The sequence below is a fragment of the Pseudophryne corroboree genome, chromosome 1 (assembly GCF_028390025.1).
Source record: "Pseudophryne corroboree isolate aPseCor3 chromosome 1, aPseCor3.hap2, whole genome shotgun sequence".
In the NCBI taxonomy this organism is placed as follows: Eukaryota; Metazoa; Chordata; class Amphibia; order Anura; family Myobatrachidae; genus Pseudophryne; species Pseudophryne corroboree.
Genome location: NC_086444.1, coordinates 917,033,234 through 917,046,502, shown reverse-complemented (window position 1 = coordinate 917,046,502; position 13,269 = coordinate 917,033,234). Strand labels below are relative to the sequence as shown.

Here is a 13,269-nt window from a genome sequence, read left to right as displayed (position 1 = left end):
TTTCCCAGCGCGCCCTAACCTCTGGCGGGAAAGGATATAATGCCAATAACTTCTTTGAAATTAGCAGTTTTCTATCGGGGTTAACCCACGCTTCATCACACACTTCATTCAATTCGTCTGATTCAGAACATCCCCATTACCGGCAATTGCTCCGCCTCCACACCAACATCGTCCTCATACATGTCGACACACACGTACCGACACACAGCAGACACACAGGGAATGCTCTTATCGAAGACAGGACCCCACTAGCCCTTTGGGGAGACAGAGGGAGAGTTTGCCAGCACACACCCAAGCGCTATAAATATATAGGAACAACCCTATAGAAGTGTTGTCTCCCTTATAGCAGCTTAATATATCAAAAAACGCCAAAAAAAAGTGCCCCCCCCCCTCTCTGTTTTACCCTGTTTCTGTAGTGCAGTGCAGGGGAGAGTCCTGGGAGCCTTCCTCGCAGCGGAGCTGAGCAGGAAAATGGCGCTGTGTGCTGAGGAGATAGGCCTCGCCCCCTATTTCGGCGGGCTCTTCTCCGGTGTTTGTGAGACCTGGCAGGGGTTAAATACATCCATATAGCCCCAGGGGCTATATGCGATGTATTTTTTAGCCAGAACAAGGTATTCTCATTGCTGCCCAGGGCGCCCCCCGCAGCGCCCTGCACCCTCCGTGACCGCTGGTGTGAAGTGTGTGACAACAATGGCGCACAGCTGCAGTGCTGTGCGCTACCTCATGAAGACTGAAAAGTCTTCTGCCGCCGGTTTCTGGACCTCTTCACTTTTCGGCATCTGAAAGGGGGTCGGCGGCGCGGCTCCGGGACCGGACTCCATGGCTGGGCCTGTGTTCGATCCCTCTGGAGCTAATGGTGTCCAGTAGCCTAAGAAGCCAATCCATCCTGCACGCAGGTGAGTTCACTTCTTCTCCCCTAAGTCCCTCGTTGCAGTGAGCCTGTTGCCAGCAGGACTCACTGTAAAATAAAAAACCTAAAAACTTTTTCTAAGCAGCTCTTTAGGAGAGCCACCTAGATTGCACCCTGCTCGGACGGGCACAAAAACCTAACTGAGGCTTGGAGGAGGGTCATAGGGGGAGGAGCCAGTGCACACCACCTGATCCTAAAGCTTTATTTTTGTGCCCTGTCTCCTGCGGAGCCGCTAATCCCCATGGTCCTGACGGAGTCCCCAGCATCCACTAGGACGTCAGAGAAAACAATATTCTTTTCATTATCACAAAAGGCTATCAGCCCCCCCATCCGCAGCCCATTGGATGGGGGGGGACAGCCTCGGGCTTCACCCCTGGCCCTTGGGTGGCTGGGGGGGGGGGGGACCCCTTGTTTGAAGGGGTCCCCACTCCCCCAGGGTACCCCGGCCAGGGGTGACTAGTTGGATATTTGATGCCACGGCCGCAGGGCACTGTATAAAAGTGACCCCCGGCTGTGGCATTATCTGTCCAGCTAGTGGAGCCCGATGCTGGTGTTAAAAATACGGGGGACCCCTACTCTTTTTGTCCCCCGTATTTTTGGCACCAGCACCAGGCGCAGAGCCCGGTGCTGGTTTTAAAAATACGGGGGATCCCTGCCCAATTTTTCCCCGCATTTTTAGAACCAGGACCAGCTCGAAGAGCCCGAGGCTGGTTATGCTTTGGAGGGGGGACCCCACGCCATTTTTTTCCCCCGGGTTTTTCCCGTTTTTCCCCGTTTTTTAAAATTGCGGCAAAATCCGCCAAATCGGCCGATTTTCGCCCGCGGTTCTGGCGAATCCGTTTTTCATTGAATATGGTGAATTCCGGCAGCCACCTTCCGGAATTCACCTGTCGAATTAAGTCGAATTAAAAAATGGCGAAAAAATAAGAATTTACTTACCGATAATTCTATTTCTCGTAGTCCGTAGTGGATGCTGGGGACTCCGTCAGGACCATGGGGATTAGCGGCTCCGCAGGAGACAGGGCACAAAAGTAAAAGCTTTAGGATCAGGTGGTGTGCACTGGCTCCTCCCCCTATGACCCTCCTCCAAGCCTCAGTTAGGATACTGTGCCCGGACGAGCGTACACAATAAGGAAGGATTTTGAATCCCGGGTAAGACTCATACCAGCCACACCAATCACACTGTACAACCTGTGATCTGAACCCAGTTAACAGCATGATAACAGCGGAGCCTCTGAAAAGATGGCTCACAACAATAATAACCCGATTTTTGTAACAATAACTATGTACAAGTATTGCAGACAATCCGCACTTGGGATGGGCGCCCAGCATCCACTACGGACTACGAGAAATAGAATTATCGGTAAGTAAATTCTTATTTTCTCTGACGTCCTAAGTGGATGCTGGGGACTCCGTCAGGACCATGGGGATTATACCAAAGCTCCCAAACGGGCGGGAGAGTGCGGATGACTCTGCAGCACCGAATGAGAGAACTCCAGGTCCTCCTCAGTCAGGGTGTGCCCCTGACCAAGTATCAGCTCGGCCAAGTTGTAAAGCCGAGACCCCTCGGGCAGCCGCCCAAGATGAGCCCACCTTCCTTGTGGAATGGGCATTTACATATTTTGGCTGTGGCAGGCCTGCCACAGAATGTGCAAGCTGAATTGTACTACACATCCAACTAGCAATCGTCTGCTTAGAAGCAAGAGCACCCAGTTTGTTGGGTGCATACAGGATAACAGCAAGTCAGTTTTCCTGACTCCAGTCGTCCTGGAAACTATATTTTCAGGGCCCTGACAACATCTAGCAACTTGGAGTCCTCCAAGTCCCTAGTAGCCGCAGGTACCACAATAAGCTGGTTCGGGTGAAACATTGACACCACCTTAGGGAGAAACTGGGGATGAGTCCGCAGCTCTGCCCCGTCCGAATGGACAAACAGATATGGGCTTTTTTGAGACAAACGCCGCCAATTCTGACACTCGCCTGGCCGAGGCCAGGGCCAACAGCATGGTCACTTTTCCTGTGAGATATTTCAAATCCACAGATTTGAGCGGTTTAAACCAATGTGATTTTAGGAATCCCAGAACTACGTTGAGATCCCACAGTGCCACTGGAGGCACAAAAGGGGGTTGTATATGCAGTACTCCCTTGACAAACTTCTGGACTTCAGGAACTGAAGCCAATTCTTTCTGGAAGAAAATCGACAGGGCCGAAATTTGAACCTTAATGGACCCCAATTTGAGGCCCATAGACACTCCTGTTTGCAGGAAATGCAAGAAACGACCGAGTTGAAATTTCTTCATGGGGCCTTCCTGGCCTCACACCACGCAACATATTTCCGCCACATGTGGTGATAATGTTGTGCGGTCACCTCCTTCCTGGCTTTGACCAGGGTAGGAATGACCTCTTCCGGAATGCCTTTTTCCCTTAGGATCCGGCGTTCAACCGCCATGCCGTCAAACGCAGCCGCGGTAAGTCTTGGAACAGACATGGTACTTGCTGAAGCAAGTCCCTTCTTAGCGGCAGAGGCCATGAGTCCTCTGTGAGCATCTCTTGAAGTTCCGGGTACCAAGTCCTTCTTGGCCAATCCGGAGCCACGAGTATAGTTCTTACTCCTCTACGTCTTATCATTCTCAATACCTTGGGTATGAGAAGCAGAGGAGGGAAGACATACACCGACTGGTACACCCACGGTGTTACCAGAACGTCCACAGCTATTGCCTGAGGGTCTTTTGACCTGGCGCAATACTTGTCCAGTTTTTTGTTCAGGCGGGACGCCATCATGTCCACCTTTGGTCTTTTCCAACGGTTCACAATCATGTGGAAGACTTCCCGATGAAGTCCCCACTCTCCCGGGTGGAGGTTGTGCCTGCTGAGGAAGTCTGCTTCCCAGTTGTCCACTCCCGGAATGAACACTGCTGACAGTGCTATCACATGATTTTCCGCCCAGCGAAAAATCCTTGCAGTTTCTGCCATTGCCCTCCTGCTTCTTGTGCCGCCCTGTCTGTTTACGTGGGCGACTGCCGTGATGTTGTCCCACTGGATCAATACCGGCTGACCTTGAAGCAGAGGTCTTGCTAAGCTTAGAGCATTGTAAATTGCCCTTAGCTCCAGTATATTTATGTGGAGAAAAATCTCCAGACTTGATCACACTCCCTGGAAATTTTTTCCCTGTGTGACTGCTCCACCAGCATCCAATCCTGAATGCCGAATCTGCGGCCCTCTAGAAGATGAGCACTCTGTAACCACCACAGGAGAGACACCCTTGTCCTTGGAGATAGGGTTATCCGCTGATGCATCTGAAAATGCGATCCGGACCATTTGTCCAGCAGATCCCACTGAAAAGTTCTTGCGTGGAATCTGCCGAATGGAATCGCTTCGTAATAAGCCACCATTTTTCCCAGGACTCTTGTGCAATGATGCACTGACACTTTTCCTGGTTTTAGGAGGTTCCTGACTAGCTCGGATAACTCCCTGGCTTTCTCCTCCGGGAGAAACACCTTTTTCTGGACTGTGTCCAGAACCATCCCTAGGAACAGCAGACGTGTCGTCGGAAACGGCTGCGATTTTGGATATTTAGAATCCACCCGTGCTGTCGTAGAACTACTTGAGATAGTGCTACTCCGACTTCCAACTGTTCTCTGGACCTTGCCCTTATCAGGAGATCGTCCAAGTAAGGGATAATTAAGACGCCTTTTCTTTGAAGAAGAATCATCATTTCGGCCATTACTTTGGTAAAGACCCGGGGTGCCGTGGACAATCCAAACGGCAGCGTCTGAAACTGATAGTGACAGTTCCGTACCACGAACCTGAGGTACCCTTGGTGAGAAGGGCAATTTGGGACATGGAGGTAAGCATCCTTGATGTCCAGGGACACCATATAGTCCCCTTCTTCCTGGTTCGCTATCACTGCTCTGAGTGACTCCATCTTGATTTGAACCTTTGTATGTAAGTGTTCAAAGATTTCCCATTTAGAATAGGTCTCACCGAGCCGTCTGGCTTCAGTACCACAATATAGTGTGGAATAATACCCCTTTCCTTGTTGTAGGAGGGGTACTTTGATTATCACCTGCTGGGAATACAGCTTGTGAATTGTTTCCAATACTGCCTCCCTGTCGGAGGAAGACGTTGGTAAAGCAGACATCAGGAGCCTGCGAGGGGGAGACGTCTCGAACTTCCAGTCTGTACCCCTGGGATCCTACTTGTAGGATCCAGGGGTCCACTTGCGAGTGAGCCCACTACGCGCTGAAACTCTTGAGACGACCCCCCACCGCACTTGAGTCCGCTTGTACGGCCCCAGCGTCATGCTGAGGACTTGGCAGAAGCTGTGGAGGGCTTCTGTTCCTGGGAATGGGCTGCCTGCTGCAGTCTTCTTCCCTTTCCTCTATCCCTGGGCAGGTATGACGGGCCTTTTGCCCGCTTGCCCTTATGGGGACGAAAGGACTGAGGCTGAAAAGACGGTGTCTTTTTCTGCTGAGATGTGATTTGGGGTAAAAAAGGTGGATTTTCCAGCTGTTGCCGAGGCCACCAGGTCCGATGGACCGACCCCAAATAACTCCTCCCCTTTATACGGCAATACTTCCATGTGCCGTTTGGAATCTGCATCACCTGACCACTGTCGTGTCCATAAACATCTTCTGGCAGATATGGACATCGCACTTCCTTTATAGTCAATAAAATACTGTCCCTGTCAAGGGTATCAATATTTTCAGTCAGGGAATCCGACCAAGCCACCCCAGCGCTGCACATCCAGGCTGAGGCGATCGCTGGTCGCAGTATAACACCAGTATGTGTGTATATACCTTTTTAGGATATTTTCCAGCCTCTCAGCTGGCTCCTTGAGGGCGGCCCTATCTGGAGACGGTACCGCCACTTGTTTTGATAAGCGTGTGAGCGCCTTATCCACCCTAAAGGGTGTTTCCCAACGCGCCCTAACTTCTGGCGGGAAAGGGTATACCGCCAATAATTTTCTATCGGGGGAAACCCACGCATCATCACACACTTCATTTAATTTATCTGATTCAGGAAAAACTACAGGTAGTTTTTCACACCCCACATAATACCCTTCTTGTGGTACTTGTAGTATCAGAAATATGTAACACCTCCTTCATTGCCCTTAACATGTAACGTGTGGCCCTAAAGGAAAATACGTTTGTTTCTTCACCGTCGACACTGGAGTCAGTGTCCGTGTCTGTGTCGACCGACTGAGGTAAATGAGCGTTTTACAGCCCCTGACGGTGTTTGAGACGCCTGGACAGGTACTAATTTGTTTGCCGGCCGTCTCATGTCGTCAACCGACCTTGCAGCGTGTTGACATTATCACGTAATTCCTTAAATAAGCCATCCATTCCGGTGTCGACTCCCTAGAGAGTGACATCACCATTTCAGGCAATTGCTCCGCCTCCTCACCAACATCGTCCTCATACATGTCGACACACACGTACCGACACACAGCACACACACAGGGAATGCTCTGATAGAGGACAGGACCCCACTAGCCCTTTGGGGAGACAGAGGGAGAGTTTGCCAGCACACACCAAAAACGCTATAATTATACAGGGACAACCTTTATATAAGTGTTTTTCCCTTATAGCATTTTAATATATATATACATATCGCCAAATAAGTGCCCCCCCTCTCTGTTTTAACCCTGTTTCTGTAGTGCAGTGCAGGGGAGAGCCTGGGAGCCTTCCCACCAGCATTTCTGTGAGGGAAAATGGCGCTGTGTGCTGAGGAGAATAGGCCCCGCCCCCTTTTCGGCGGGCTTCTTCTCCCGTTTTTCTGAGACCTGGCAGGGGTTAAATACATCCATATAGCCCCCAGGGGCTATATGTGATGTATTTTTAGCCAGAATAAGGTACTATCATTGCTGCCCAGGGCGCCCCCCCCCCCCCCCAGCGCCCTGCACCCTCAGTGACCGCTGCTATGAAGTGTGCTGACAACAATGGCGCACAGCTGCAGTCCTGTGCGCTACCTTATGAAGACTGAAGAGTCTTCTGCCGCCGTTTCTGGACCTCTTCACTTTTCGGCATCTGCAAGGGGGGTCGGCGGCGCGGCTCCGGGACGAACCCCAGGGTGAGACCTGTGTTCCGACTCCCTCTGGAGCTAATGGTGTCCAGTAGCCTAAGAAGCCAATCCATCCTGCACGCAGGTGAGTTCACTTCTCTCCCCTAAGTCCCTCGTAGCAGTGAGCCTGTTGCCAGCAGGACTCACTGAAAATAAAAAACCTAACAAACTTTTACTCTAAGCAGCTCTTTAGGAGAGCCACCTAGATTGCACCCTTCTCGGCCGGGCACAAAAATCTAACTGAGGCTTGGAGGAGGGTCATAGGGGGAGGAGCCAGTGCACACCACCTGATCCTAAAGCTTTTACTTTTGTGCCCTGTCTCCTGCGGAGCCGCTAATCCCCATGGTCCTGACGGAGTCCCCAGCATCCACTTAGGACGTCAGAGAAATTGCCGCGATTCGCCGTGAATTGCATATACCCCATAGAGTGTACCGTGTGCTGCCCCACCCTACACAGTGACATCATTATGTCACACATAGCGGCCCCGCCCCCTAACACTGCCACAAGCTCCTTTAAGTTGATCACTGTCCTAAGGATGCTGACGGTGGTTCTGCAGTAGCACTACATGCTGCAAGATGCAGTTCCTGCCACATGCACAGTTTTTTCACTTAATGGCTTTACTAATTAGGACATAATATAAGTACTATAAACAAATCATATATCCAGTGTCCTTCAGGATATTCACTCAACTGTGCATTTTATAATGTTTCAATGTATGAACAGTAATGAGTGTATGAGCTGGTTAAACATAAAAAGATAACTAGATAGCTCATACTGGGCTGAGGCAGAGTTGAATGGAACTGCATGCACGAAACAAAATGCGTGTATTAGTGCACATGCAGAACTGCACACTGAACACCTGAGCGGTGACCAGACCGCCATATCTGTACATTTGGTTTGTTACTCCTCTGAAAATCAGCGTCTTTAGGCTCTGCATAGCCTGCAATTCCTCAGACAAGAACTTTGCCTACATGAAGATGCTCTTTGAGTCACAAGTGCAGATGCCATTGAAATGTGTACGACTGCATTGCCCGTGGTTACGTTGGTTCTAGAGCATGCGCAGTGTAAATGTGTGTTCTATCAATAAAACATTAGTACAGTGGTGAAGTCTAATGCAGGCACATACTTGCTACCTCACCTGGATACTTGTCCATTTGGTGCTGTATATATAATAGAAGAGACTCCGGGTTGAACGACAAGCTGTGAGCCATCATTGAATTGCACCCATACAGCCCCAGTGTTCAGCTATTTAAAAAGGAGAGTGGAAAGGTTTAGAAAATCTAAATAGCAAACCATATATCACATCACATTCCCCTCACCTCTCCAACATTTTCTAGACGTAGACGCAGAGATCCCCCGGCCCATAACCAGTCAGCTAATATTACACAGATATTACTGCCCCACATAACCAGCCATATATTGCAGCAACATTTCCCCTTCACATAACTGCCCATATTTTAGCCATGATATTTAAGAAACACAATTCGTGTCCCCAGCCAGCCAGCTATATATGACACAATTCGTGTCCCCAGCCAGCTATATATAACACAATTCGTGTCCCCAGCCAGCCAGCTATATCTGACACAAATAGTGTCCCCAGCCAGCCAGCTATATATAAACACAATTCGTGTCCCCAGCCAGCTATATATAACACAATTCGTGTCCCCAGCCAGCCAGCTATATATAACACAATTAGTGTCCCCAGCCAGCCAGCTATATAACACAATTAGTGTCCCCAGTCAGCCAGCCATATACCACAATTAGTGTCCCCAGTCAGCCAGCCATATACTGCACCAAATTACCCCTCCCACATCGCCAGCAATATACAGCAAATACAACCACCCTCGTTGCTGATCTCCCAGGCCGCTTATACTATATATGTGGGAGGAAGCTCTGCATTTAGCACTAATAAACTCTAGCCTACAGAGTTGAGTACAGAAAGTAGCTAAAAGTTAGTGGCTTCACCAATATAAAGTTGAGTGTATCTCATTGCAAGACCCTCTGCTCACCTGAGATGCCCAGCCAACATTTTTAACAAACACAGACTTCAGGACTTGGCCAGGATCGGGCGTGTGCGCTACTGAAGCTTTGGAGGAAGGGCCACTGTGAGCAGAAAATACAGATCCTTCACAGGAAAGAATCTGTCAATACAAAGACATTGCACTTAGCCTCATATAGTTACAAGGATCCATTACTCAGGCGTTAATAAGCTTGCATATATGATAAAAATTACTTGCATACAATACACAACGGGAAGCGGTTAACATACCGCCACATGGGATCCCGGCGATCACAATGCAGACGCCGGAATCCCCCACAGCGGTACAATCCCGGCAAGGTAGGCGATTCTCTCTCTAGGGGTGTCCACGACACCCACAGAGGGGGAATATAACCCGTGCAGAGTGCAGCGAGCCACCGTGCCCGCAACGAGCCTGCAAGGGGCTTACTAGCGCTCGCCACGCTGCCGGCATACTGGTGGCCAGGATGCCGCTGTCTGTATACGGACTGCTGGTTTCCCGGTCATCGGTAATTCATACCGAACCCTACACAACAGTTAACCATATCACATGTACAAAGCAGAGATGAACAAGGTAGATGCGAGACAGGGGCACACAAAACAAAATTCCGAAAATGGCAATTACAAGTAGACAGGAAAAAAAACAAATGGATGCAATTTCACCCAAATCACATGGCAGAAAACAAAAGACATGAACATTACAATTATGCAGATGAAGGGTTGCAGCTTGAGCAATACGCACACAGAACCAATTCAGCATAAGACAAGAACAGAATACGCGAGAAAGATGAAGAGTGGAAAGACATGATAGAACAAAACCAGGTGTAGTTTGCATTGTTTGTAATTGTCCCTTTAAATACAACGGCTAAATTTGCTGAGGTCACAGCAGCTATGACAAGTACAGCTAGTAAATTTAGCCCAGCTTGCAGGACATGTTTTGAGGACTTTTAAAAAAAAAAATTAAAAAAAAATTATTAATTGGACCCAAAATATTATTATGAACAACATTGGCGGGAATGACTGATCCGTACACTTCTCCGGGTACTATTTCACTTACAGAAGGATTGATGTTTGGCATCTGGTCAGGAGAGGTTGCACTGTATACCCGGTTAGTGGGACTCTGATCCCTTTTCCCACATACAGGCTCCACACAAGATGCAGGTCTCGCTAAAGGCTTTGGGGAATCCGTGTTGGTTGATCTTCTATGAAATACATAAAAAATAGTAAAAATTATTTTTTTTTTTTTTGTGGATAAGCCCTAACAGTCAATTTTTAACAATTCTGTTTAGTTATAATACAAAAGCATTGTGAAGATTACACCTGTCCTTTTTATTTTTTTCAAGTAATCATGACTAAGCATTATAGCAAGGCAAAGTTTGTGTACTTTAGGGGGTATCCAATTAGCCGCGGTTAATTACCGCAGCTAATTTTCCAGATGGGGGCTATCCAATTAGCCCCGTAAAGCCTTGCGCCGGCTTATCAGGGATTTTGTTTCACCGGGTTCTATTCCCACTCTATGGGTGTCTGTAGTTCCTGTTAGTCGGCACACCGACTGTAGGGATTGTGAGGGGGCGGGATGTAGGTGCCGGTATTGTGACTGACGTTCACATAACTACATCCCGTAGTGATAACTTGTGAAATATATAGAAAATGTAAAAATATGCAATTTCAAATAGCCTAATATTGAACACTTTGTTCCAGTTGCTTATAAAAATAAAAAAGTATTTACGTAATAATTCCAGCCCTGGAGATATAAAAACTCACTTATCTTTCCAAATTAAATTGATAATTGGCAACTGAGCTCTCTAATATGCCTATTTTTCTACCAGCTGAAAAAAAAGTTAAGAATGTCAATCTTTCTGTCAACTGCAGGATATAAGTTCCTTATTATTAAGCAATGGTCCTTTGTTTGCATCCAGACAGGCCTACTACAAAAAGATGTGGGAAGAGATTGATCACTGTTCTCTACAGGTAGGTTGGTCTGCACGCACCGCTTTCAGGAGGAAAGTGGAAGAATGAATGCATTTCCAGCACTAATTGGTGCACTGACAAACATGTCTTTATGGGTAACAAATGTTCCCTATTCTGAGGTGTGTTCAAGCTGGCTATTAATGCCACTAGACCAACATGGGGAGCATAACACAGGCACAGCGGGTGTAGTATGGTATGCCGGCGGCCGGGCTCCCAGCGACCAGCATACCTGCGCGCGCCACGCTGTTTATTCTCCCTCCAGGGGGGTCGTGGACCCCCACGAGGGAGAAAAAGTGTCGGTATGCTGGCTGACGGGATTCCGGCGCTGGTATACTGTGCGCCGGGATCCCGACAGTCGGCAACCTGAAGACCACCCGACACAGCACGTGTGCAAAACCCTATTACATATACTTACTGGTCAAAACAGTCATATATACATTTTTGACAAATCTTACCTCCCAAATGTGATTGGAAATAATGAAATCTCTTCTCCCTTTTTCTCTTCTATAGTAATTGCAGTTTCCAAAGAGAGACAAACCTGATGACTCTGTAATGCAAGCAGTCACAAATAACATTACACAGACAACAGTTATTGCATAATCCCAAAGGTCAAAATAGTTACCAGTCCTTAAAAGGCATACAGATGGGATGCATAGAACGCAACTCACCACATAGGTTTAGCCAGTTCAGAAAATGTTTAACATAGATACAACTGACAGCTAGGAGTATATCTTTCATGTAAAGCAAACTACATTTTATGTTTAACGTCTAAAACCCATTACCTCATTGGCATGATCCACGTAACATTTAATCTCATCACTTAAACCACTTTTTCTGCTGCTGTCTTTCAGCGTGTAGGACTTTCCAGATTTCTCTATTACTCGTATTAAATTACCCGTCTTGTGGATTTTAGCTCCTAAATAATAATAATGAAAAAAGTAAAATTATTATGAAAATAAGAATTTACTTACCGATAATTCTATTTCTCGTAGTCCGTAGTGGATGCTGGGAACTCCGTAAGGACCATGGGAATAGCGGCTCCGCAGGAGACTGGGCACAAAAGTAAAGCTTTAGGACTACCTGGTGTGCACTGGCTCCTCCCCCCATGACCCTCCTCCAAGCCTCAGTTAGGATACTGTGCCCGGACGAGCGTACACAATAAGGAAGGATTCATGAATCCCGGGTAAGACTCATACCAGCCACACCAATCACACCGTACAACTTGTGATATGAACCCAGTTAACAGCATGATAACAGAGGAGCCTCTGGAAAGATGGCTCACAATAACAATAACCCGAATTAGTTAACAATAACTATGTACAAGTATTGCAGACAATCCGCACTTGGGATGGGCGCCCAGCATCCACTACGGACTACGAGAAATAGAATTATCGGTAAGTAAATTCTTATTTTCTCTGACGTCCTAGTGGATGCTGGGAACTCCGTAAGGACCATGGGGATTATACCAAAGCTCCCAAACGGGCGGGAGAGTGCGGATGACTCTGCAGCACCGAATGAGAGAACTCCAGGTCCTCCTCAGCCAGGGTATCAAATTTGTAGAATTTAGCAAACGTATTTGCCCCTGACCAAGTAGCTGCTCGGCAAAGTTGTAGAGCCGAGACCCCTCGGGCAGCCGCCCAAGAAGAGCCCACCTTCCGTGTGGAATGGGCATTTACAGATTTTGGCTGTGGCAGGCCTGCCACAGAATGTGCAAGCTGAATTGTACTACAAATCCAACGAGCAATAGTCTGCTTAGAAGCAGGAGTACCCAGCTTGTTGGGTGCATACAGAATAAACAGCGAGTCAGATTTTCTGACTCCAGCCGTCCTGGAAACATATTTTCAGGGCCCTGACTACGTCCAGTAACTTGGAGTCCTCCAAGTCCCTAGTAGCCGCAGGTACCACAATAGGCTGGTTCAGGTGAAACGCTGAAACCACCTTAGGGAGAAATTGAGGACGAGTCCTCAATTCTGCCCTGTCCGTATGAAAAATCAGGTAAGGGCTTTTACAGGATAAAGCCGCCAATTCTGACACGCGCCTGGCCGAAGCCAAGGCCAACAACATGACCACTTTCCACGTGAGATATTTTAAATCCACAGATTTAAGCGGTTCAAACCAATGTGATTTTAGGAACCCCAAAACGACATTGAGATCCCAAGGTGCCACTGGAGGCACAAAAGGAGGCTGTATATGCAGCACCCCCTTGACAAACGTCTGAACTTCAGGCACTGAAGCCAGTTCTTTCTGGAAGAAAATCGACAGGGCCGAAATCTGAACCTTTATGGATCCCAATTTGAGGCCCATAGAC

General features: G+C 48.1%; 1 protein-coding gene across 2 annotated transcripts in view; it reads right to left on the bottom strand.

Moving 5' to 3' along the window:
* Positions 1-13,269, bottom strand: part of PLK4 (polo like kinase 4) — a 62,413-nt gene that overhangs the window by 6,951 nt on the left and 42,193 nt on the right. For both annotated transcript variants that reach the window (XM_063920319.1, XM_063920318.1), the window contains exons 11-15: positions 11,744-11,877; positions 11,417-11,508; positions 10,048-10,192; positions 8,983-9,114; positions 8,112-8,218 (exon numbers count right to left, since the gene is read on the bottom strand). In XM_063920319.1, coding sequence (XP_063776389.1) covers positions 8,112-8,218; positions 8,983-9,114; positions 10,048-10,192; positions 11,417-11,508; positions 11,744-11,877 — 610 coding nt within the window. The remainder of the gene's footprint in view (positions 1-8,111; positions 8,219-8,982; positions 9,115-10,047; positions 10,193-11,416; positions 11,509-11,743; positions 11,878-13,269) is intronic.